This window comes from Orcinus orca, chromosome 21, assembly GCF_937001465.1.
Source record: "Orcinus orca chromosome 21, mOrcOrc1.1, whole genome shotgun sequence".
NCBI lineage: Eukaryota > Metazoa > Chordata > Mammalia > Artiodactyla > Delphinidae > Orcinus > Orcinus orca.
The window spans coordinates 20,949,829-20,976,622 of NC_064579.1; the positions used below are offsets into that span (position 1 = coordinate 20,949,829).

General features: G+C 38.4%; 1 protein-coding gene across 3 annotated transcripts in view; it reads left to right on the forward strand.

Moving 5' to 3' along the window:
• Positions 1-26,794, forward strand: part of FAT1 (FAT atypical cadherin 1) — a 120,165-nt gene that overhangs the window by 47,421 nt on the left and 45,950 nt on the right. For all 3 annotated transcript variants that reach the window (XM_033400687.2, XM_033400688.2, XM_004277189.4), the window contains exons 3-4: positions 7,426-7,740; positions 26,351-26,412. In XM_033400687.2, coding sequence (XP_033256578.2) covers positions 7,426-7,740; positions 26,351-26,412 — 377 coding nt within the window. The remainder of the gene's footprint in view (positions 1-7,425; positions 7,741-26,350; positions 26,413-26,794) is intronic.

The window sequence follows — 26,794 nt, forward strand, 5'->3', positions numbered from 1 at the left end:
AATGAAAAAACAGATTGACAGTTACTACATAAGAAGCTTTCCCTTTAATTATTAACTTATGACCTAACTCTATACAATATAATTATAGAATTTCCTAGACCTAAAACTTTGTAAGTAGTTTCTTTATTCTTTTTTTTAAGCTCTCATTGTAATTTATTTCATAAAGGTGAACTTTGGTCTGGCACTATAAGTAGTTTCATATATAAATAATTTTGAATATTAAATTGTTGAAGCTGTCAGGCTATCCATTGTTATCCATTGACTCAGATTAAATGAAACAGATGAAAGTGTTATCTAAGATATAAAGGGAAAATGAGGCAAGAAGGTTATACTAGCAAAACTTTTAAAAGACTGTTGGTACTTAAATTTCATTTGGCTTTTTACTTATGCATTTTAAATATGACTTAAAATTCATGGTTATAGAAATTTACAGTTAAAAAATATTTTAGGGCTTCCCTGGTGGCGCAGTGGTTGAGAGTCCGCCTGCCGATGCAGGGGACACGGGTTCGTGCCCCGGTCCGGGAAGATCCCACATGCCGCGGAGCGGCTGGGCCCGTGAGCCATGGCTGCTGAGCCTGCGCGTCCGGAGCCTGTGCTCCGCAACGGGAGAGGCCACAGCAGTGAGAGGCCCGCGTACCGCAAAAAAAAAAAAAAAATTTTAGTTCACTAGGTTGGTTGATTTTCTTTATTGTCCCTCCATCACTTTGTTTATTCTAGACCTTTCTTTTTCCCCCCTGGGCATGTAATTGTGTGTTTGTGTGGTTTTTAATTTTGAAACAGAACTAAACAAAACCAAGGCTGTACTCTGTACAGTTTTATAAAGATTTATATTTTTGATCAATTTGTATATTGTTGACATTGTTCCTTGTAATTAATAAACATATCATTTTTTTTTTAATCCCCTGCATCGGCAGGCGGACTCTCAACCACTGCGCCACCAGGGAAGCCCTAAACATATCATTTTTTAAAGCTGTGTCATATGTACCATTATAAATTAACCAAGTCCCCCTTTTATCCTGACGCTGTGGAATGTGCTTAATGTTTTAATGGCACAGAACAGCAAGGTTTTTGCATCATCAGATTCTTTACCCAGATCCCCAAATGTTGGGAAAACAACAAAACCAATTTTTCCCATCTGGTCACTCCATTTTTACATTCTTTTGAAGCCAGGACTTTCTCTGGAAACTGCAGGCTGTGTTCAGTTGCTCTCATGCTTCTCTCCAATCAGAGGACACAGCCAGAGACTCAGAAGTGTTACAGCATGACTGTCTGGAGCCAGTCTCTTTGGGATTGAATCCAAGTTCCACCAGTAATGAACTAACTGTGTGACTTTGGGCAGGTTGTTGCCATCGTTTCCTCATCTGAAATAGGGATGATCATATTACCCATTTCTTAGGATTTCTGTAGAGATTAAAAGATTTGAGACATATTTAAAATAGCAGCTGGTGTATCATGAGCTCTATATATGTATCTCTTGTTTTATATTATCACCATCATCATTACCATTTCACTTGAGTTTGCCGTGTTCCCAACCACAAATGGCTTCTCACAAAATAACACTCATGGCAAGTTATTGCTTTTGAAAGATTGGATGTTGGTGACATCAGTACCATGTCTTTAACCTGGAGGGATAGTTTTACAATATGACTTACTCTGTGTTTAGCTGTGAGAGGGCAGAGAGGTACGTGTTGAACTGTGCAATATGCTAGTTTTTCTTATGATTGACTAAGAAGCTTTTCATACGGTTGCTGCCTTAAGCTTGGTTCCAGAAAAGTAAAAAGTGTATGTGACATGGTATATCAGAAAGGAGGGTAGGGTTTGCAAATTTATGGTGCCAGATTGTTGCTGATTATAAGTATTTTTGAGTTGGAGTAGCTGAAGAATCTGAAAGAGCAAGGTTTTGTTGAAAGCTTTGGTACCAGGACTTGATAGAGGGCCAAGACCTGTTAAACAAAGAAAACAGGAAAATTCCAGGAAGAAAGGTGTTCTGTGACCATGGAAATTTGAGTCAGTTAAATTATTTTTGGCAGTATAGTGACTACACTGGCAGTATAGTGGCTACATAAAACTTTTATTTCTGCCTTAAAGATTACTCTGTTGAAAGCATCTTGCCCCGCCAGTGGCAGTTGGAGGGACTGCTGGCTGTTCCTGTCCAAGGCCAGTGTTCAAGTTAACAGGCCATTAGCGAGCAGGGATACATAGTAGAAATTAGTTATTCTTGGAAACCTTTATTTACTTTTGGATGGTCTACTTGAGCAACTAATACTGTATCCTACAACCTTTGAATAATCAGCGTGTACAGGAAGACACCGTCAGTACCTGTTTAATTATACGGACAGTAATGAATCCTTCTAGAAAGAAATTTTGCTGTGAGCTGTATTTTCAGCCACATTGGTCAAGCTCTTTTAAAAATTACATTGCATTATTTTTTTCAGTCCAGTTTTTCCACAGTATGCACATTTAAAATCAGTTTCCATAGTGACATCTGGTGGTAGTTTTGAAATCCTAGAGAGTATGTTTGGAATGATAAATATTTTTATTTAATAGCTCCAGATTTCTAACTTCTTTCAAATTTTTCAGCTCTATTAACAACTTTTCCTGAAAATGTCTTCATTGTATTCCTGAGATTGGAAAGCTAGGCATTTTTCGCTTCCGTCATGTTTCATTAAAGCCAAGAAATGATCTCTTATAACATTGCTGGGTGGTGCATATATAACAGACTTGTCTAAACTTGTCTTCTGTGTTCAAAATATACAGCGTAGAATCTCACAGCAGCATTCTTACCTTGTCTGCTGCTTGTGCGCTAAAACCTCTTGACAAGAAAGGTGTTATTTCTGCTTTAGCCATCTCACTGGCTTTTTCTTTTACAGCATTGATTGAGACTCTTTTCATCTGGCTGGAGGGAGCCGTGGTAGCCCTGGGCTATCACTTGTTTCTCCCTCACAGCCTGGGCTTAGGGATCATCTAGTTGCTTGCATGCTATTGTTGCTCTCCCAGAAAGTGAAAGAGGAAATAAAAAATGGGAGCAGAGATGGCAGAGAAAGAAAGGGAGCTGAGAGAGGGGGAGATATTTGAAGACAGGAGGGGAACCACAGGAAGTTAGTGTATGGATGTGTATATGTGCCGAATAAGATGCAGTATTATTGTGGGTATGTATTAAAGAGAAATACCTTTAAAACTGGAGTTTAAGTATTTATAGTTTTGTTTGGTTCCTTAGAGAATTGTTTCAGGAAAAGTGAATTTATAACCCAGTGTGCAAAAAAGTCGGAGTTACTGAAAGTTGGTTGGTAGAAGATCATGGATTGAGAGAAATGGGAGTGGGATGCAGTTTTGCGAGTGAACACAGTAGGTCGATTCACTTCCAGTGATGCCTAGGGGTCCTTAGTTGTTGTTTTCCTGTGTTAAAGGTACTAGTTAGAAGTCTTCATAATGGAATTTTGAAAATTTGTTTCTTTTTAATGAATTAAGGTAACGGAATGTACAGAAGAAATCCATCTGTACATGCTAGTTGTGGCTCTAGGAAGGACTGGGAAAAGAAGAGTGACAGGTGTAGGAATAAGGACTGAAAGAATAGACACTGCTCTGGCCAGACTTCTAGGTAGTTGGTATGTTGGCCATCTCAGAAACTGGGACCCCCCGTAAGGAATGATCGGGATTCTGATGAGCCCTTGGTTAAGGAGGTGCCTTGCTCTAGATTCTCAACGTTCTGCCTGTTTAGCTTCCTAAAGTTGAGCAAATCATTTCAGCTTTTCTTAAAAACAAGTGAGTTGTACTTGAGGATTTCTAAAGGGTTGTCAGTCTCCAATTCTTGGTTTTGAAATGGCTAAGGCTTAGATCTACTACTAGTCTGTCTTCCCAGATTATCTAGACTGTTTCTAGCTGTTCCTGGACCTGTGGTCAGTTCTTCCTAGATTCAAAATGGGAGCTCAGTTCTGCCTGTTGCAAAAGTTTCTGCCTGGGGGTCTCGCAGGGATGTATCTTGTGACTGAGCAGACAGATTAAAAAGCAGAACACAAAATCCCTTTGCATAAGTATGGTCTTTTCCCACCTACTTTATGCTTTTAGAATAGTGCTTAGAATTAGAATCCGCAATTAAAATAGTGCTTAGGCACTAGCCCCTGAACCACTGTGAAGCAGAGCCCTGGAATCGTTTCTTCTTTATTGTCCTTTAAGTGTGGGGAAGACCCTTATCTCAGTAGTGGAAAACTGCTTGTAGCCTCTCATCATGGCAGCCCCCCACCCCGCTCCTTGGTCTCCAGCATCCTTGCTGCTGTGGAGTGTGTGAGATGATTCTGTGGCTAATGATGACAGTGTAGCCTGATGGTGAAGAGCCTAAGTTCTGGAGTCAGACTGTCTGATTCAAATCTCGATTCCACCACTTTATTGTTGACTGACCATGGCTGTGCTTCCTCATCACGGTAAGGCTTGGGCCGTTCGCTGACTTTATCTAAGCTTCTGTCTCCTCATTTGTGAAGCCACGATGAAAATCATGTGATTCCAGTGTTCTTTAAACGATTTAATACATGTAAAGCACCTAGTGAAGTCCTTGACATACAGTAAGTGCATTATTAAATTATTATATATAAATACAGTAAATTTATTTGTATTATTATTTGAGCATTTTGGTTAGAAGAAGTTATTCAGTATGTCCTCCTTTCCCTTTGGCAGTTAAAAATTCACTTTATTTCTTAGTTATCTATAAGCTGTAGTAATTTTGTTCTTTCTTTTTATAAGAACGTAATAATTAAAGTACATCAAAACATGAACATCTTAGCAATCACTATATGAAATATATATAAAAATATACAGTTTAAGAATTCATGAAATATGAACATCACTTATGCATATTTAATTACTAATTAATACAATTCTAGTTTCTTCCATATTTGAGTAGAGCTACTTTGGAGTCTCACTTTGAACTGTTGGTAGTATCTGGAGATTACCTGGGACTTGGAAACTTTCCCTCCTGACTGTGGCTCAGAGGTCATGCACAGAAGGGTGTGGCTACCCCCTCAGTTGCTAGGTTGATTGGGGGAGAGGGGCTCTTCCCAGCAGAAACATCCATCCCATAATTGTACACTAGTCAGGACACAGACCAGACTCCAAGTGGAACTTGATGGAAAATAAATAACTGTTTTTGTCTGTGATTTAATTCTTATTATGTATTTGCATTTTCTACCTCTTTCTTTCCTTCCATCCTGACACTAAAAGAAGCTATTGTATGTGAATGTTCACTTAATAAACTCCTTCTGAATACTGACATGCAAAAAAATGGACAAAGTATGAGGTTTGACTTGTCTTTTCAGAGTTTTCATGTTAAATTTTGTTGACTGAACTTTTGTCATACTAACAGTAAGACAGATGGAATTTTGGTGGCCCTGAAGTCAGAGATTCCTAGTGTTTGAGCTCCAGCTCTGCCATTTACTATGACCCTGGGAAAGTTCCTCATCACTCTTAATCTGAGTTTTTCATTCATGAAATGGGGATAATAACACCACATATATGGGCAGGTTGGATATAAGGAATGAATAAAATAATGCGTGTAAGACAGTTATAGTACCTGACGTATCAAAAAGGCTGACAAAATTTTTCCTAATTATTGTTATTAAATGCCTACAAATGACGTTGAGAGGGACACAGTTTTTAAAAGTGGATAGCAGCATGAACTGTTGGAGGATTAGAACTCAAAAGAGGTGAATACAAGTACCACGTACCTGTCTTTAAATTTTCTAATAATACTTCACCTGCCAAATGAATTATGTTACATTTTAATGACATGGCAGAAACAAGAGAAGCATATGTACATTCATTTATTAATATGTAATCCTCTTAGAACTGTTCCCTGGCGTCCTTTGTATCGGTTGATGGGAGTGAGACAAAGAAAAACTGGAAAAGATTATTTTCACTTGGTTACTAAGGGCACTCTTCTTTCAGGCTAAAAACAAATATAATTTGGTGAACAGATTGAGTATGCATAGACTTATGTTCGGACCAGAGAAAAAGGAAAACGTGTTTGAGTTGTCTGCTGCATGGAGAGACCAGCTAGCTCCTTTTTTATTTAAGAGTTCTGAGGATTTGTTCCATATTTCTAGGAGGAGATCCATTTTGAGGGTTTGCAAAGAAATAGTGAAGCAGTAGTTAATAATGCTTCTGAATAGCAATACACATTCATTTTATGATAATCTATTTCACATTATAATATTTAGGTTTACTGTTTGTAAGTTGTAAACCTTTTGGGGAGTGTTAGATATAATTATCTAACATTCAAAATAAATGAGGTTTTTTTGTGATATTAACCTCAAATAAGCAAATATTTAAATTTACATGATCAAGAAATACAGATGTATATATTTAGTTGAGATAAATACTGTTTCATTTTTGAGCACAGGTTAAATTGATATTTGTTATTTTTCCCATAGTATTTTGCGTTAAATGGGAAGCTTCAGTGATTTTAAAGTTGTAGGATTTCCATAGTTCAACCTGGATCATGTTGAACCCTAAAAATAGTGTTAATTCAGAATGATTATTGCACAAGAAAAAAATCCAGTGATGTATTTTGGGAAAGCCAAAGGACAAGTTTACACCATTGAATAAAAAGGTGGGATTTGCCCAAGAGAAATGGATATTTCCACTGTTAATCATCCTGAGAATAGGTTAATCTTGAGATTAAATAAGATTTCACGTGGTTTCAGTGGCTGGGCCAAAACATTACAGACATTCTAACTTTTTTTGTAATTTTATAATTCCATCTCTTACTAGTTGACTTAATGAGAAATGTGTCCTAGTTTGGATCCCATTTGAGGACTTTTCTGTATCAACTCCAGTTAATATATCCATTCATTTTTGTTCATTTAATAAATAATTATTGGGCTTTGGGTAATGTGCTGGGTAAACGGGCATTTAGAAGGATGTGGTCTCTGCTCCTGTGGAGCTTATAATGTGGTAGGAAAATTTATATTTTTAGCATCCTGGTTGTCTTGCCATTTGCTTAAGGTGATTAAAAGAAACTGACGGGTTTCAGGACACAAGAGACCATATTTGCCCATTCATTTCTTTGGGTGGTTTTGAGACTTAAATAAGATAATAGTTGTAAAGTGCCCCACATAGTGCCTGGCACCTAATACTAATAATGACAAATACTTATATAACCAATATTACGTGCCAAGTGCTATATTCTAATCATTATATGTGTTAGTTCATTTCATCAACCTAGGAACACACTACTCTTATTACTCCATTTTATAGGAAAGGAAACTGAGGCACAGAGAGATTAGACAATTGGCTTAAGATCGCACCGCTGTGACACAGAAGCCTTCCGTAAGGCTTAAGGCGTAAGAGTTGTCATTTAGGCTGATGCTTTCTCAGAGTGACTGTTGGCGGTGATGGTTGACAGGCTACTTCATGCTTCTCTTCTTCGTCCTCTAGGTGTTATAGAGACTTCAGGTCGACTGGACCGCGAATCCACCTCCCATTACTGGCTAACGGTCTACGCATCTGATCAGGGCGTCGTGCCCCTTTCCTCCTTTGTAGAGGTCTATATAGAGCTGGAGGATGTGAACGACAATGCGCCGCAGACTTCAGAGCCTGTTTATTATCCGGAAATAATGGAAAACTCTCCCAAGGATATGTCTGTGGTCCAGATTGAGGCATTTGATCCAGATTCTAGCTCTGATGACAAGCTGACATACAAAATTACAAGCGGAAATCCACAAGGATTTTTTTCAATAAATCCTAAGACAGGTATGTGTTAATATTATGTATGAAATATTCATGCTTATATGCTCTTGATATGGGGAAATTTAAGAATTGTTTCTTTATTTGCCACTTTTATTTAGTTTTTGATAAATCGTTTCCCTTTTGAGTTACTCAAGACAAGCCTTTATTCCCTTATGAAAATTTTATCCCCAGTTTTTTTTTTCTTTGAATTTGCTTTTATAAAACTATTTTTCTCATTAGTAGAGTTTCACTTGCAGGTTAAAAAGCAAATATTGTAGTTTCATTAATAGTTCCTAAATTAGTGATACATTTTAAACTTAACCGCAAATTCTACTGCTGCTAAATTTTCCAAACTCTACTTTTTATGAAAAACATCGAGTTTATTTCACAATTCACAGTTTTTTTTTTTTTTTTTTAATGTTGTTTTGGAATTTTTCCTTAGAGCAGTGCTATGTCTCTTTAGGCAGTAGAGGATCCGGATTAAATAATTTTCAGTTTGGGAGCAGTTACTTTCTTGAACTCATACCTCAAGTTTTCCTTCTAACTGTTTTCTCCTCTCAGTGTCTGAACCCTTTTTCTAAGTAGGTAGCTCCTTGACTCCAAAATCCTCTTCCAAAATCCTTATAAACTTCAAATATTTATTTTTTTACATTTGATAATGCATCAACTTTTTTCTGAAGTCTTGGTTCTCTTTTTTACTATTTCACACACACACACACACAAAGGTTCAACATAGCTATCATTTGTGTAGTGAAAAGTTAGCTATCATTTATACATGAAAACTTTACAAGTGGAGGGTTGCACTCTGATTTCTTGATCAGAGTTAAACCAAGAACCACCGCATGACACTGAGAGGACAATTTATTTGTAGGAACATAAAACTTCTCATGAAGTAGATCACTGGCCTTTGAACCCAGATTTTTGGTGATTCAGTACTTTTTCATAGGATCCAGTTACAGATTCTAAAGTGGTAGATTTATAATTTGCATGCCTCTATCATGTCTTTGCTCATTATGTCTTATTCTGAGGGAGCTGGCCTGTTCAGTTACTGGGTTGTCTTTTTGATATGTCAAAGAAATAATATACAAAAACCAAAGTTAAGGAGGCATTCTCAGCTTCCTTGCCAGTTTTTTTTTTTTTGGTGCAATTCTTATTTCATAATTTCCTTTGTTGAACTTAAGAGGAAGCAGTTCTTGAGGTGGAAGGGAGCTTGAGTTCAATATCTGTACCAAAATGGCTGTAGAAAGATAACCTGATAAGGGAACATGTGTGTATGTAATATTTTGTGTCTTAAAAAGTACATTAAAATGTTAGTTTTTAAACCTCTTGTCACCATATTCCAACCTATCATATAGACTGTCTTTCTTGATTGCTACAAGTCAACAAGATTTATTTTGACTGTATTAGGATTTACTTTTTCCTTGAGATAATTATGCCATTATAATTATATAAGTTAGAGCTACTGTGGGGAGCCTTGATAGCCTGGTCATCTCAGGCCTCTGAAATGATGATGACACTGCTGTTGTGTTATGTCGTATAGAAATGGGATTAATGTGGCATTGCTACTCTCTTTACGTCTATTCTGACAACTCTTTTTGTTTTTTTTTGCGGTACGTGGGCCTCTCACTGTTGTGGCCTCTCCCATTGCGGAGCACAGGCTCCGGACGCACAGGCTCAGCGGCCATAGCTCACGGGCCCAGCCGCTCCGCGGCATGTGGGATCTTCCCGGACCGGGGCACGAACCCGCGTCCCCTGCATCGGCAGGCGGACTCTCAACCACTGCACCACCAGGGAAGCCCTATTCTGACAACTCTTTAAAAGAGATGTCTGCCGAGACTTCTAAGCTCTTCCTTATCTTCAGGGAGTAGAAATCCCTTTCAGGAGTCCATAGCTAGCTCCCAGACCCCTGGGTGGGTAGCATATGCATCCTGCTGATAGGATAGCAGGGGAAAAGCCATGAGACTACAGAGAGGTTTTATTTTTATATGAGTTGAAGGCAGATAGTAGTGGAAAATAACCATAGTTAGCACTCAGGAATATTTGTTATGAAGTATGTAATAAACTGTGTGTTTAATAGAGAAATTTGATTATTCCACAAGTCACCTGAAGTCTCTAAAGACTGAGAAATAACCATATTTTAGCATGGGCATTATAAAAGAATATAGTAAATACAGCCTCAGTATTATTGGGGGCCAGATTATGAAAGCTGGTAAAAGACAGCCTGGTGGAAGAAAGTTCCTGTGATGTGCTGACCCATCAGACCACCTGCGGACCCTAAATCATGTTACTTGATTATTAATGGCGGAGCGAGAAAATCACTGGGCTGGAAATCAGGAGATGTGGACAGTAGTGAGGCTTTACCTCTGGGATCTTGGAGAAAACTGGCTCCCAGGTCCTCACATCTTGTGACTAGCGCTGAGCATTTCTGCAGGCCTGTTAAGGCGAGTGCGTGCATGCGTGCTCAGCGTCACTTCCAGGAAGGATGCCACGGCCTCTCCCACTTGCAGGTGTTAGTTACCTTTGCTCTGTTATCTCTACATGAGATAACCAAGGTCTCAGTAGATTGACAAATCTGTGCCTCTCCTTTGGATAAACAAATTTGACAAGGTAAAATGCGTCTGCTTGCCCCTTAGTGGTAAAGAGAAATTTAGGACCCTGGTGATGATCACAACATCCAGCAGACTGGAGAAAGCCGGAATTCATTGCCATTCAAATTGTATGTTTACACATCGAGCGTTTATTGAGCTTCTGCTGTGTATCCAGCATGTTAAGAGATGCTTTGAGAGTATGTAGTCTACGTAAGTGAAATAGCAAAGAGAGACAGGTGGGTGTGAGATGTGTGCCCAGGTGCTAGTCAGTGCCTCTGGAGGAACTGTGGAACTGATGATGACTCATGTGGTGGTGTAGTTAGGAGGATGAGGCCCCTTGGAAAAGTTAGTGTGCTGATTCTGAAAGTAGTAAAGTGGATGGGTGGACAAGAGGTAGGGGATGTTCTTCAAGTTGGGACAGTGTGAAGGAGTGGTGAGGCCAAGAGATCGAGTTAGATGAGTGTGTGAGAGAAGGGCTATGCTTGGTGGAAAAGCATAAATACCAGAAGAAGGGTTAAAGGATAATATTTACGCTATTTTTATAAATAATGACCTAATTTGGAGAGTCTGCATACAGTCCCTTGGCATGTTTTGTATAAACTTAAATCAGATGACCTCACTAAGTCCTTTTGGAGAGGAGGAAACATCCCTCCCGACCTTTCTCTCCTTTTGTCATAGTATGACGTGTAATTTAAAAAACAGAAAAGAAAACCTTGCTAGGACCGGGTTTGATAATCTGAATGGGGGATTCTCAACGACAAGTTTGGATGAACATTTTTAAATGTATTTTGTGTTCTAGTCAAAGTTTTTGTGCCTGGAACTGCCTTTCTGTCTGCATCTCAGATGGTTCCTCCTGTGTTGTTTCTAAGGGGTGGTGGGTGGCAGGGTGTTTCCTTCTACAGAGGGTACAAGCAAAAGAGACTTGATTCATTTTCCTTTCCTGACACACACACTTTTGTTGACACCAGAAATTCTTATAACATCGTTTGTTTGATTATGTTCAGTATCAGGGTAAATTTGCTTCTTTTAACAAAAATTGTGTGGTTGCTCGAGGTGGGAGAGAGACAAGAGCCTAGAGTGTTGGGCTGTCCGAGCCCTGACTGCCCAGCTCCTGCAGACACATACGTCGCAGCTTCCTTTGCGGAGTGTCAAGGACAGAGAAGAAGGAGGGCCCCAAACAATGGGGACCAGTGTGCACTCACAGGCTTCATTCTCCACGAGTAACCTCAGCAAAGTGGAGCAACCTCAGCAAAGTGTCTTTTTAGTCATTGTTATCAATTTGAACTTTTGAGGCCTGATATGTAACTTAAAACTGGCATATAATTTTCAAGTGTTCACTTGGGGCTTGTATGTGCTTTAGAAAAGACCACACTTTTATTCCCTTACCTCTGTGTTGGTATTTTCCAGGTTTTGGACATGAAGTAAGTATTGCTCTTTATTTTAAAAGTTTTATTGAAGTGTAATTGACATATAATAAATTGCACATAGTTAAAGGCTGCAATTTAATGAGTTTTCACATAGCTATCCAACACTGAAACCATCGCCACAGTCAAGTAGTGAACCTACCTGTTGCTCCCCAAAGTTTTGCCATGCCTCTCTGTATCCCCTCCCCGATACTGCTCTCTGCTCCCACCCCCAGGCAACCACTCATCTGCTTTCGGTCACTGCGTATTAGTTTGTGCTCCCTAAAATGTTCTACAATTAGACTCACAGAGTGTATACTTTTTTTTTTTTTTTTGGTAAAGATTCTTACACTCAGCATATTTACTCTGAGATTCATGCACGAAGTGAGTACCAGAGCCCATTGAAATAATTCATACCAGCCAATTCTAAACCTGCTCGTGCCGAGTCACCTTGTCCTTTCTGTGGAAACCACAGGAAAGGCTCTGGTGCATGCTTTCTCCTTGCTCCTTCAGCCTCCAGACCGACCCCAGTGCAGGCTCTTGTGGCCCTGTGCGGTGTGCGTGGCACGCCCTCTTATCTCGGGTGTTGTGAATAAGAAACTATCTTTTCAGTGACAGTGGTCTCCTGATCTGGTGGCCTCACCGTTCTTTAATAATAAAACCTACATTTTAAAACACTTTGGGGAAACTACTATTTGTCATTTCTTTTACTCATATCCAAACAAGAATACATTATTTTTTCTTTTTACATGGGTAGTAGCATACTGTATACAGTGATAAACATCTTGGGTTTTTCCCTTAACAGTATTATTAGTATTAGAGGCTGTGCCTTAGAAAAATTACCACATTATTATAAGAATATAGGTACATATCCATGTACCTTTCACCACCCATTTCACCGACCCACTGATTTTATATTGTCTAGTAAATTTTTTTTTTTTATCTTCTCATTCATTGAGGTAGATCTTCCTGTGTGGGAACAAATACTCTGAGAACTTTTTATGGGTAAAAATAAATTCATCAGAAATGTGTATTAAGTAGAGGCATGCTTTTTGAATATATATGTTTGTGGATGTGATTTCCGTGTGTCTGCGTGAGCATCTTCAAAGGGTTTAGCTTCTTTCGACAACTGTTGAATCTGTTTCCATCTACTTGAAATTTTAAATGGTTTAAAAACTGTATTGAGGCTGTTTCAGCTTACTGTTTTCTTACCTTTCCCTTATCAATTCTGTAGAGTTAAAATTTCATATATTTTGGAGGCTGATCTTTACTCTAAATCTCTTCTCATTATCGGATCTGGAGCATGTTGCACTGTTGGAATCTTGTAAGCCACACTGGTTCTCTCTCTTTGGGCTGATTTCCAAAGGCTGTCTCATGCCTGTCACCTTTGAGAGTTGAGCTTGAAGGAGACAGCCAAAGAGGGAACCAGCAAACCTTGGCTTTCCCTCTTCTGCTACTCTTCTGTGCTATTTCTGGTCTTTCTTTTACCACTCTTCCACTCTTGACCTCACTTTTAGATCAGGTTGGAATAAAACTTTCTCTCAGAGCCAGAAGGGCAGTGACACATGTAGCTTATTATGCACATTGCACTTTATGTATTAAAGCAACCTCACATACTTAATCTTTACAAGAAACCCTGTGAGACGAGTAGAGATTACAAATGCCAAGAGTCTGCTGTCTTCCCCATTTTTCAAGTAATTATATGACTTCAGAGAGAGGTGAAGGCCACCCGAGGTCAGAGCCAGAAGGACGCGGGTTTCATAACTGCTACTTCTGGGTGCAGAATCCCACATTCACTTGATTTGCTTTTGGGTTTGTGATGTAAATGTGGTTTGGGATCCGGTTTTTCTTACCTTCTCTGTTTTTTGTGTTAAGGAATTTCTGAATTGTATGATGGTTGCTTTTTAGGCTAATCTTATTTCTAGTGATATTTTCAGACCAAAAAGCACGAAGCCTGTAAGTAACACTAAGTGTTTAAACTTAGTCTTATTAACCGTGTACTGCAAGGATCGTTAAACGTTTTCTGTGAAGGGCCAGGTATGAAATATTTTAGCCTTTGCAGGTCATACAGCCTCTGTCACAGCCACTCAGCTCTGTCACTGTAGAGCGAAAGCAGCCCTAGACAACATGGAAATGAATGAGTATGGCTGTGTGCCAATAAAACTTTATTTATGGACGTTGTAATTTGAATTTCATACACTTTTCATGTGTCACAATATATTCTTTTGTTTTTTTTTCTGGTCATTTAAGAATATAAAAGCTGTTCTTAGCTTGTAAGCGATACAAAATCAGGTTGGCAGTAGTTTTCTCACCCCTGATATAGTGATGTATTTACTAGTTGGACTGGTTGAATTGTTGATTTATTTCTGAGGTGGTACACTATTTAATATTCCTGAAGTAAAAATTAAATTTATTTCCCATTGCTCTAAGCAGTGAATACTTAAAAAAGATGAGAGCTGTGTTTTGCTTCTCCAGGTTATTAAAATTATTCTTTAAAGAATAGTAGTAGAACATTAGTTACCAAGGTTGAAATATGAGAAGAGATTTATTTTCATTCATTTGTTTACATGTAGGATTATTTTATGTTCAGCATAAGAAATGTTTTTTAATTGCAGATAGAGTGATATATATGTATATATATGTAAAATATATATATACATACATACATATACATATATATGTAGTAATCCCTAAAGCATGGGAAAGTCATAAAATGCTGTAATAGCTAATAGGTATACTGGGTAACCATCCATCTTCTAGTCCACTATCACATTACAACTACTTTTTTCTCAATCAAAGTAAATGGCATTTTATTGTGGCTGGAACGGAGGCCGAACAAAGTGCAATAGGAAATAGCTATAGCTGCAAACAACTTCCAAGGGTTTCCGGTAACATTTGATAGCTGCACAGGAAGGAAATGAAGGGCCAGTCGCTTTACAATGGCAGGAATTCATCTTAAAAAAAGTTTACTCATTTGTAGTCTTTTCCCAAATATATGCAAATATTAAGGAAGACTCTATAGATCTTTCTACCTGTTCCTCCTGCTTATTTTTTATTTTACCGTGAAGTATGTTATCCTTAAAGTCTAAAAGAAGTCAAGTTTTATGCACTGCTTTTTCTGCACACGTTAAAATAGATGATATGCTTTTTCTCCGAAAATCTGTTAACCTTGAATCCTTAGGTTAAATTCTTTCAAGGGGTATTCTGTTTTTTTTAATGTTGCTGAATATCATTTGCTAAAATTATTTTAAGTACCAGTATTTTAAGATTTTGCATTTAAGTGCCGAAGTGAGATTAGCCTTTTTTGTCAACATGATGTTAACTTTATAAAATGGGTTGGGTTTCTTCCCCTCCCTATCTCTGCTATATCTGACATTTATAGGAATGTTGAAGGCAATTCCTGGTAAATTGCATTTGGCTTTTGCTCTTATGTTTATCTTATGTTTCAGTGCCATCCATTTTCAATGAGAAACACCTAGTTAAGATAGAATTAAAACCAGAAGAGAAGTCTGAAGATTTCAGGGTGCAGATTCTTTCTCAGCCACTGCTTGTGTGACTTTAGGCTGGTCATTTGATTCATTCTTTTAGGGTTTTCCATGGGACTCTGAAAGTTTGAACTAAATGAGTTCTGAGCGCCCTTCCAGCCTTGACAGTGTATGAATAGAATTCCATTTTTGGCTCCAAGCCTAATCCTGCCGGCACCAGGACTGCAGTGACAAACAATAGCTGTTCAAATGGCGGCAGCTGCCCAGAGAACTCCAGACAGGCTGTAGTTAAATGCAGTCTTGGAACACCACCTAAATAAAGACAGCGCAGTACTGCAGAGGATCGCTGAGCTCATGGTCTAAAGCTCCAAGGGGATGGCCGTTGAGTGATAACTATAGGAAAAATTGGACGTTTGCTCTTGGCCTACAAGGCAATCTGTATTTTTAGATGCGAGCCGGTGGGTAGCAGGGCCCACCTCCCTGCCTGTCTTTCCAGGTCTGCTCTGCCTTTTCACTGCGGCGCTCGTCTTGCCTGTTCTGTGGACATTCAGTCCTGGCTCAGTCCTGGCTCAGGTCCTGGAGGGTCAGGACAGAACCAAGCATGATACAGAGTATGTGATTACTGCTTAATATGTATTCTCCAGTTGACTGATTTTAAAAATTAGCGAAATTCATATGATTTCCGTTTCACCTGTTGGAAGAGGAGTCTTAGAAGTTTGAACAGGAAAACAATGTCCTTGGTTTAGTTTCTGTCCCTCCTCCTCCTGTGGTATCCTCTATCTAGCCACTGTCCAGACCTCAGGACTTCAGCTGTGCTCTTTGTAAATTACAGTAAACAGGCTTGTTCTGAGAACATTTTCACTTTATTAAAGCTGGTTAGGTACAGATCTGTAGAGTAGAATGTCCCATGAAAAAGTATTTGTCATGTGCTACATGGAATTCTACAGTTAATGTCTCCTGCTTTCCTGTCTCACTGTCTTTTGCTTGCTTTAATACTTTATTTTAAAAATTAGAATAATTAACAGTTACTACTAATAATTACTAATATATTGCCTCCTTTATTTTCCATACATTTGATGAGTCTCTGTAGTTCTGTGATAGCTTCACCAACTCAAAGCAGGCTGTATTTCAATAATGCATCATGGAAATTTTAAAAAAAATTACTCAGGAGTCTGAAGTTTAGAATACATATCCCATAAATTTCTAAAACTTTTTTTTTGCGGTACGCGGGCCTCTCACTGTTGTGGCCTCTCCCGTTGCGGAGCACAGGCTCTGGACGCGCAGGCTCAGCGGCCATGGCTCACAGGCCCAGCCACTCTGCGGCATGTGGGATCTTCCCGGACCGGGGCACGAACCCGTGTCCCCTGCATCGGCAGGCGGACTCTCAACCACTGCGCCACCAGGGAAGCCCTCTAAAACATTTTTAACTTCTGGCCTCTTATAGCTTCTATATTTATTTTATATAGTTTATGTTAATTTTTGATAATAGGCATTTTGCTTTTTTCGGTTTATTTTTTGTTTTAAGCTTGTATGTAAGAGGAATGAGAGGTCATCATGGCTAAAATAGAAAGGATTGTTTTGGCCAATGTAGGGTGAACACAGGTAAATTATTCTGACTAAAGAGAATATTTTATTGAGTAAATTATTTCTTGAAAACTATTTTTTTAATTATTGTTATTGTACCCTGAGGCCCATGTTGCTTGTTGAATAAACTCTTAAAAGAACAGAGAGAAATTGTTTAGGTTTGTTCAGAATAGAAGGGTCTTTTCTATCTTGGTCATTAGTTGAAACAACTTGTGACTAATTGTGACTTTGTATTTTATAGGCATTAAACTAGTATTTATACTTATTATCAGATTACTAAAAAATATTTTTTCTTCATTCTGTTATGGAAACAACTTGTGACTAATTGTGACTTTGTATTTTATAGGCATTAAACTAGTATTTATACTTATTGTTCATCAGATTACTAAAAAATATTTTTTCTTCATTCTATTATGGAAGAGGAAAGAGTATGAGAGATAATATATTTAAAAATACAACTGAGGTACAATTTGGGGCATATTTTATGTATTATATAAAAATAAGATTTAGTTCATTTGTGGTTCTCAGCCGGAGATGTTCAAGAGGTCCTCCCAGAGGTGAGACAGCCTGTTTCTCCTTCCTTTTGAGGAAAAGCATATAATGAACTTGGATAATCTGGAGCATTTGGCACTTTCCTACCCCAAATTATCTTTGGGCAGACATTTTTTTAATCCTCTGCCTTTAATTTGTCTTGTATATAGAATGATACCCTATATAAAGTCATAAGACATTTCAAATGAAGACAGTAATAAAACATAGAAAATAAGATGAGTGGTTATCTTTAGATTATACAATTATTTGCCATTCTTACCTAATTCATCTTTTTTTGGTATTTTTTCAGTACTTTTGTTTGCTATTCAAATAAAAAGGTGTATTAATTTTCTAAGGCTATTGTAACAAATTTCCACACATTGGGTGGCTTAAAAAAAAGAAAAGAAATTTATTCTCTCACTGTTCTAGAGACCGTACGTTCAAAATCAAAGTGTCAGCAGGGCCACAATCCCTTTAGAGTCTCTAATGAAGAATCCTTCTGGTGCCTCCTGGCATTTCTTGGCTTGTGGCAGCATTGCTCTAGTCTCTGCCTCCACCTTCCCTACTTCTGGGTATTTCAAACCTCTCTCTGTGTTTTTCTCTTAAAAGGATACTTATTGATTTTAGGGCCCATCATAAATTTAGGGTGATCTCATCTTGAGATCTTGAGAGGCTGTTTTTCCAAATAAGGTCCTAGTCACAGGTTTCAGGTTGGACGTATCTTTTGGAGAGAGGCCACCAAGGCATTTCCAAAAAGAAGGGAAATATGCTGTTAAATGGAAACTGCCGTTTAGATCATTTTGTTTTACGTTGGAAAGGCTACATTTCACTTCCGGTCTAGGGGGATTTAATGATTTGGGTCAGTAGTTGCAGATTTGTCAGGAAAATTCTGGGAGATGTTTTAGGCTTAAGTAACTTCAGAGCAGTTGGAATCTTCACGTGGACTCTCATGGCCATTTCTTTGAAGTAGCATTTCTGCAACGTTAATTATGGTTCTTAAGTACTGTTTCTCTCTCCTAAATCCCTAGTCTTGTTAACGTTTTTCTGTATCTCAAGTGGTGTTTTTGAGAAATGAATAATATACTTTGTTCCAGAATATGGCCAGTGGTGATAATTACAGTGACTAAAAGCAATTCTATGTTTAGGAAATTATTAAAATATTTAGTAATTTAAATTAAATTAAAATTTAATTAATTAATTGGGCATGGATTTTTTTTTTTTTTTCTATTTTTGTGAGCTCTTGGCCCAAGGTGGTGGGCGTGGGATGGATTGCCACATCACCTGGGAACCTCTGAAATTGTGTAAGCTGGGTCCTCACGGATGGAGGTCCTGATGCAGTGGCTCTGATGTGGGGGTGGGAACGTGGGTTTAGCTATCATTCCTCGTGATTCTGGTGCTCACTTCTGGTTGTAAATGGCTGCAGCCACAGAGACTTCTGAACACTTTCTTTGGTAAGAATTCAACTCTAGTTCCAATTGTGCGGCTGACTCTGACCTTCAGGAATTAATTTAACATTCCTGGACCATATTTCCTTGTTTTTAAAAAAATATTTATGTATGTATGTATGTATGGCTGCGCTGGGTCTTCGTTGCTGCATGCGGGCTTTCTCTAGTTGTGGCAAGAGGGGCTACTCTTCGTTGCAGTGCATGGGCTTCTCTTGTTGTGGAGCATGGGCTCTAGGCATGCGGGCTTCAGTAGTTGTGGCACGTGGGCTCAGTAGTTGTGGCTCATGGGCTCTAGAGCACAGGCTCAGTAGTTGTGGTGCACGGGCTTAGTTGCTTCGTGGCATGTGGGATCTTCCCAGACCAAGTGAACCCGTGTCCCCTGCACTGGCAGGTGGATTCTTAACCACTGCGCCACCAAGGAAACCCCCCTTGTTTTTTAAAGTTCAGGATTTGGGTTAGAAGATTTTGAAAGACCTTCTGGCTCTAGCAAACTTAGTTTTTACAGTGAGAGGACACTTTAGAATGTATGGTACATTTCATTAAAATTTAGTTTCAAAAACATTTTAGAAAAAATTATAAGAGATATGCCACTGTAATGTTTCTAAGAAGTTTTATTTTTTACATACACGGCCGGATGCTTCAGAGTTTTTAGAAAATCATTTGAGACTTTCCAGCTTGAGATTAGTGTTCAACCAGTAAATGTTTCTGTATCCTTTCACGCTGACCTTTAAAATATTTTAATGTTTAAATTTCTTTAAATAATATACTTGTTAATATAGAAGTGTATGACATAAAAAGTGAAGGTGCCCTCCTCTTTACCTTTCTTCTTTGGCCCACCTGTTCCCAGGAGTAACTACAGGTAATAATTTGGGGTTTAACCTTTTATGAAGGTGTGTATGCATATTACACATCATATATATGTATGTATGTATAGTCTTTGGGGGTTTTATAGTACTTGTCTAAAAGTTGCTTGAGCAATATGTTTCACAGTGTCCTCGCTGGGATGTTACAGGTGTTTTATTGTAATGGTCTTTGGTGTTGCTGATTACTAAAGCACACTCAATGTCCTGGGGACAAGCCCTGCTAAAGTAAGGCTTGAACGTAGAAAGATGGAAATGGAATTTCCAGATCACGGTAGTACAACTATTGAAGAAATTACGCTGTCCACACTGAAGACACCTAAGACTTTAAATACTCCCTTTACCACCAACTGTGCCACCATGAAAGTTCTTAAACTTAGTGAAGAACAGAATAGATTCAAGTGTTTCAGAAAAATCAGTGGGGAAAACAGTTGAAAATAATACACCCAAAGTGCATGCTTACAGTCAAGGCTTAGTCAGAATAGGGCTGTGATTAATAAAACATTGTGAAAAAGATACAGAGGTACAAGGGCTGTTTCCTTAAGGAAATTGTATGCTTTTGAGGACAAGGGCCTTGTCTTGGCTTTTATATGTGTGTCTCAGAAGGACATATTTGGGGAAGACATTCTATAAAATAAGTTGAATAGCATAGTACAGACTGAACAAGTGGGTGATTTTGAGCTAGCGAACTTTATGACATCATTATTGCTTATAAACATACATTTCATTAATTTTTGGTTTTAGCAAGAGTTCACCAAAAGCAAAAATGTATATTGGTAAAATCATGATTCTTGAAAAGTCATTGTTAAACACAGAGACTCTTGATTTTTAGGTGTTCACATGCATCTGTAAACTGATAAAAGCAAACCAGGCTTCCTCATCACCAGCTGAGCCCAGTGAGGAGACTAGTAAGAGGGAGGGGGCAGGAGGAAGGGGGCTTTGTTGGAGCAGTATCAGTGTGTCAAAATCTTGGAAATTTTTGCTTTTTTCATTGTTAGATGCTTACAAAATTTGGATTTTGGTAACAAATACATTTGCTATTGAAATACTGCTTCAAATTTTAACCACAGGAAAAGATTCTGACTATTGTAGATGTTAAAGTTTGGGGTTTTGACATATATAATTTGAAATTGGAGACTCTCGAAAGGAGTAGAGATGATTTGTGACAATTTGAATTATTTAAATTAATTTAAAAATTCAGCCTTTCGGACACACTAGCTACATTTCCAGTGCTCGGTGGCCACGTATGCTGGGGGCTACCATATCAGACAGTGCCAGTTGTAGAACTTGTCCATCATTGCAGAAAGTTCTGTGGGATGGTGCTTCTCTGGCACATATGATGCTGTAGTTCATGCATTACTATAAAATAAGCAAAAGGTTAAGAAGGCCAAAGTTGTTGCAGGGGTTAGACAAAAATAATCAGAGTAATGGGAAATGTTAATTAGGTGAGCAAACTTTTGTTTTCTTCCTTGATCTTCCCCCTTCCTCTGCTTATTTTCAAGTAGAATAGTTGGAAAATGATTCAAAGTAAATTTCCTGCCAAGCAAGGTGAACACATGACCACGCAACTTTTTTTTTTTAGAGCCAGGACCTTTTCTTTCACAGTTTTGGTTCTTCAAAAACTGCAGATTGCAAGTTATTTTCTCTCTCAGTGCAGTTGGACCTTAATCCTACTCAGAAATCCTTTTTTTTTTTTTCTTCTCCAGCTGTCATCTAGTTTCATTCATAGTGCTGACGTTGCAAACCCTTTCTTCCAGAACCAAAGCCTTCCGTCCCTCCTTGGCTTCTCTCATTCTTCATGTGGCTTTCAGGCTCCGGTGCTTTGTGTTTACTGAACTCCCGTCTCACCCCTTTGCTCAATGACGTTGAGTAATGAACTTAATCTCTGAGCCTGTAAAAATATTAATTCATTTATTATGGTACAGATATTGCCATATATATATACATATGGATTGAATGAGATAATACATTTAAATCTCATAGCACAATACCTGAGCATTTAGTAAGCCAAATAACAATTAGAGATGAGCTCATTTGATGCATTAGTTGACTTTTGCTTTAGAGCAAACCATCCTAATACTCAGCGGCTTAAAGCAACCACCATGATTTAGTTGAAGGTTCTGCTGGGCAGTTCTGATCTTGGCCAGGCTTGGCTGCTCTTTCATGTAGTGCTGGTCTCACTTGGCTGGTTGGCTTGAGGTTGGCTGGTCCCGGGTGGCCCCGCTCACATATTGGCTGGTGGGTTGGTTGTCTCTTGGAACAACAGAGATGACCAGACATCATCCAAGCAAGTTCAAACTTCCTTGGAATCCAGAGCCCTCAGCAAGGACCTGTGCTCTTTTCTATATGTGCCCTACATTCTCATCTACCTCACTGTTTCTTGAATGTAGTCTTTGCCTTCTGGACCTTGTTTCTTGAAAACAAGAGTCTGTCTTAATCATCTCTGCGTTCTGAGCGGACAGCACAAAATAGTTGAATGAATGCATAAATAGTTTTGCCGATGTGGACTATTTCGTTATCTTCACCTACTAATCCCGTAAGTTCACCTTTATGTGCCGCCTACCTCGTGAAGTCCATTTGATCTCTTGAACTTTGGGAAGTTTGGAGGTGGTTTTTGGTATTGATTTATAAGAAATGTCGAATATTAAAATCTTACATTAAAGCATTATAGTTAATCTAACATTCTGTCTTAAATGGAGTCTTCTCTAAGTGCTATAGTGGCATTGAAAAGCTGTAAATAGTTTTTTAATGATGTTCATAAAAACAGGAAAGTTTGGTTTCTTAGTTCTACATACATTTATGGGGCAAACTTGTAATTGTGAATTGGTGAGAAGAAGCCGTATTTGCTCACTCAGTCCACTTACATTTATAATGGTATTGGTCTACAGAAAGGATTGTTTTTTTAGGGCAAGGAAGTTTTTTGTCTTCATTTCTGTTTTTAATTTAACAGAGCTCAGGAGAAAAGAAAGATAAAGTTGTTACAAGAGGCAGCACTTGCATATGCTTTTTTCTGCCTTCGCCCACTCTATTTTACTCTCTAACTTGCTTTTTTGGACCTATTAAATGACTAATGATGAACATTGCCAGCTTTCTTTTTTCTTAAACTTCGTGTAAGTCACAGTTGAGAGTTTTTGGAGAGTTGAAATACCATGATGCAGTAAATTATGCAGTGTGGTGTGATGGGGAGTGGGGAAGAATTCCCCAGTCCTCTCATCTGGGCCTCAGGAAAACTAAATTCGAATCCTGGCTCAGACGGTGACTTACTGGTGAATTGGAACAAGTTAATTTATCTTTGGCTCAGGTAGCTGAGTTTGGTAATTTTAAAGGTTTCTCTCCATTTCTGAAATACTGTGCTGTTTCAGTTAAGTATCGCTCCTTCTGGAACTTAGTAATAAACATTACAGGTGAGCACCAGTGTTTAAAATGAAAGAAGTGGATACACTAATTAGATATTCAGTACCTACAGGGTCAATAACATGTATATAGAAAAGGTACCCTTTGGATTCATTTTTGAAAATAGGTGTTTGTGAGGCAGGCACGGTGGAAGGATTAGCAGGATGGAGGTGTGCAGAAACTACAGAGGTGAAAGTGGCTGTGAAATGCATCATGAATTCTAGAGCTAAGTTGGTGTGGCTGGAGCGTGCGGTACTTGGGTAGCATTTCCACTGTGTTCCCCTCCCGGTGCAGTTGACTGTACCTCCAGAGCGCATCCACGTTTTTCCTAGTATGTGCCTGCTTCATTAGGACATTTTGTTTTCTCTTTGGGGTTCATTTTGTATGGAAATTCCACAGGAAGCACTTGTTTTCCCCTTCTCTTAGGAGCTGTACCACCTCACGCCATCCCCATAGGACATACATGCGCTGCCCCTCCCTAGTGATGGTGTTCAGGACCAGAAAACTGTGACACTTGTGACAGGATTCCTTTTGGTACAAGTGTGCGAATCTAGGAAGAAAGGTCTTTTTTTTTTCCAGTCTGAAATATCTTTCATGTTCATGAGATCTTACCTGTAACTTAAATTGCAGTAGCCACATGAGGCTCGTGGCTGCTGTACTGGTTAGTTCACATCTGGATCTTTATCTTCCCTCGTGGTTACAGTCACTCATTACATACACCCTGTTAGCCTGCGGAATGGTCTCCTCCTCGTAAAAGAAATTCCTTTCCTGGTCTGCTTCCTGCCTCCCTGGCTCTCACTTGATCTTCTCTTCCAAGCTTCTCTGAAGTACTTGGAGGAGAGACTTCCTCCTTAAATTTCTCTGCCTGTGGCCTCTGGGACACCTGCTTCCCTTCCAGCCTTTGCTCCTTAGGCTTCCTCATGGCTTTCTAAATACTCATGGCCCCTACTTTAATAAGATTGGCCCACCCTTTATTTTTTGGTAGGCCCACCATTCACCATTCTTCATACTCTCTTCTGTACTTGGGGTATAACTAAGTCTGTCTCTGCCTCTGTTGACTTCCCTGCACGTCACATCTGTGCCTCTAAATGTCTGTTGGACGTCACCATCACCTGGACCATCTGTCACAGTGCTTGACACATCTTACCTGTAAATATATGTTAAATGGTTTTCTGTTAGCTCCTATATAAGCTATAAATTTGTATCATTTCCAAGTTCAGTGTAGTTTACGTGCCTCTCTTCCTCCAATGCATATTTAAAATTCTGTTCTTTTATGGTTTTAAGAAATTCATGTGTTCACACATTTAAGTGTTTCTTTAGGATAACAGAGATATAACAATATAACCAAGATATACAGGAAAGGCAGAGTCTCATGGACTTTGAAGGATACAAAAAAAGACTTTTAAAGGAGTGCCGTGGGGTGATGTTATGATAAAGCAAATGAAAGAGCTTGGGAGGCCCCGCAGCAGAACCCCAGGCTAGGCCTGTCATGGGAACCCTCAGAGGTGATGTTTAAGCTGAGAGGTGGAGGAGTGTGTAGGAGTAGCTGGGCACAAAAAAAAAATGGATAAAAAGGAACATTAGGATTCATTGCATTTGAATGGAATTAATATTCCATTTGAGTTAAGAGAGAATTAATTTTAAGTATAGAGAGCATGCAAATAACTCCAAACCTAGGAGATGGTCAGGTTTGCTTTTTGTCTTTATATTGAATTGATAATACAGATGTAAGTCCATCCTTTTTAGCAGTCTGGTGTGCTATAAGGAAACTGTAAAGTGAGGAAATTGTATTTGCTAACGGGTATTTATTTATTTGCTACAGATACTTATTTGCTAACAGATATCCCTGCAATGAATGATTATGTTCTGCAGAGCAGAACCCTATCTTTCTGTGAACATGCCAAGCTGTGGCCTAACAGCAAGTTTTTGATGGGTACATGAGGACAATTAGATGGGACTAATCACAGCAATTTCCTGTCATTCTTGAACTGCTTAAAACGACAATCAGAAAGGGTGGTAAACTTTTGACAGGAAAAAAAAAAGGGATTAACTTTAAAAGGTTTTCGACTAATGAAAATCAAGCTTGTGCCACAGTAAGCCACATTCTCACACCATTAAGCATTGTGAAGCATTTTCCTTGAACCTCTTTTAATCTATAAGTACGGTTTTGGAAAAACTCCAGGTTCTAGCTTACAATATAGTCTTCTGTTGTCCTTATTACAAAGAGAGTGTTGCTTCATTGAATGGTGGGGAAGATAATGTTGATGTAGATTCTTAGTGACTATTTAAGAAAAGAAAAACTTTGAATTAAATGAAAACATAAGTCTTTCATGTCCAAATTTAGGGAAACATTTTGAATAGCCTTTAATTGGTAGTTTTGTGAAATTAGGCTAATAGAAAATCAATTAGAATGATAAAATCTGTTCTTAAATATGAGTTATTTGAGGTATTTCTCTGTGGAAAACCACAGAAAGCTGGGCAGGAGAAGGATTAGTCCTAGCGGTGATTTGCTACATAAAGGCCTCAGAATCACTCAGTTTGCACCTGTCCGTTATCAGCACAGGTTGCAGAGGTTATTTTAGTGGTTGGGGGAATTTTGTTTTTAATTTCTGTGAAGTACAAGACTATATTTCATCAGTTTTAATGGCCTTCTAGGTTCCAACATATGTTGGCAGTTTAGCCGTCGTTGAAGCTCTAGAGAGAGATTTAAACTATCGCTATTCTAGCTTGATAGAAAAATCAAAGAAATAAAGAATATGGGGTTTCTTTGAGGATCATTTCTTCCCTTTTGGGGAAATTAAATGATTGTTATTTGAGCAGTATTACCTGGAAAATCACAATACTTTTTATAACAGTTCTTTATTTTTGAGGGTAGACGACCCAAAGATAATAAATCATAGTCAACATTATATTTTCCAATGGTCCTTTTTAATACAGTTACAGAAGTTTTTTCTGAAAATTCTTAATCATCTCTGCAGCAGTCACAGCAGATATGGATGAGGTTGAAATCTTGGATAACTTCATCCCACTTTTTAAAAATCTTTTCTGACAAAATGTATGTTGAAACTACTAAACAGATTTTTTAAATGTAACTGATTTGAGTTTTTCCGTTTTCTTAATACTTCTGTCATTTATCTAATGTTTTTAAGCATCATTAAAATGAGAAAGTATAAACTATGTTGTTTGTAAATAAAATAATTAACCCTACCTGGATTAATAATTTTTTCCTCTTCAGAATAAGTTAGGCATTTGCTCAAACTTCTACACTCAGTGTGTGGTTTCAGTTACAGTAGTTTGTAATTACCTTTATTTTGTGAGGATTCATGAACTGCTATCATTTTATAGGTCTCATCACGACTACATCCAGGAAACTAGACCACGAGCAGCAAGGTGAACACATACTAGAAGTAAGCATTTCTTAATTTTTAATAATTTTAAAAATCTCGTAATCATAAATAATTTGGGAAAGAGCAATCTTACTCATATTATCTAGTAATTCAAAGCTGCTGCTATTTTGTTATATCACCTTATGGTCATTAATAAAAAGGAAAATAAAGAAAATGTTGTGACTATAGTTCAGGTCTGCTTTACACCCCTGTCAACCCCCAGAAGATAAACAGATGCCAAAATATCCAAGGCAGCAGGTTACGAACAGTGGCGTCCTGCTGCGGCCCCCTCACCCTGATTAGAACCGCACTACACACCTGCTAATTGTCCGCCTCACTCTGGAGCCCTCTCTTAGTGAATATCAAAGGCTGGGTGGGAGCAGGTCTAAGATACTTAGGACTT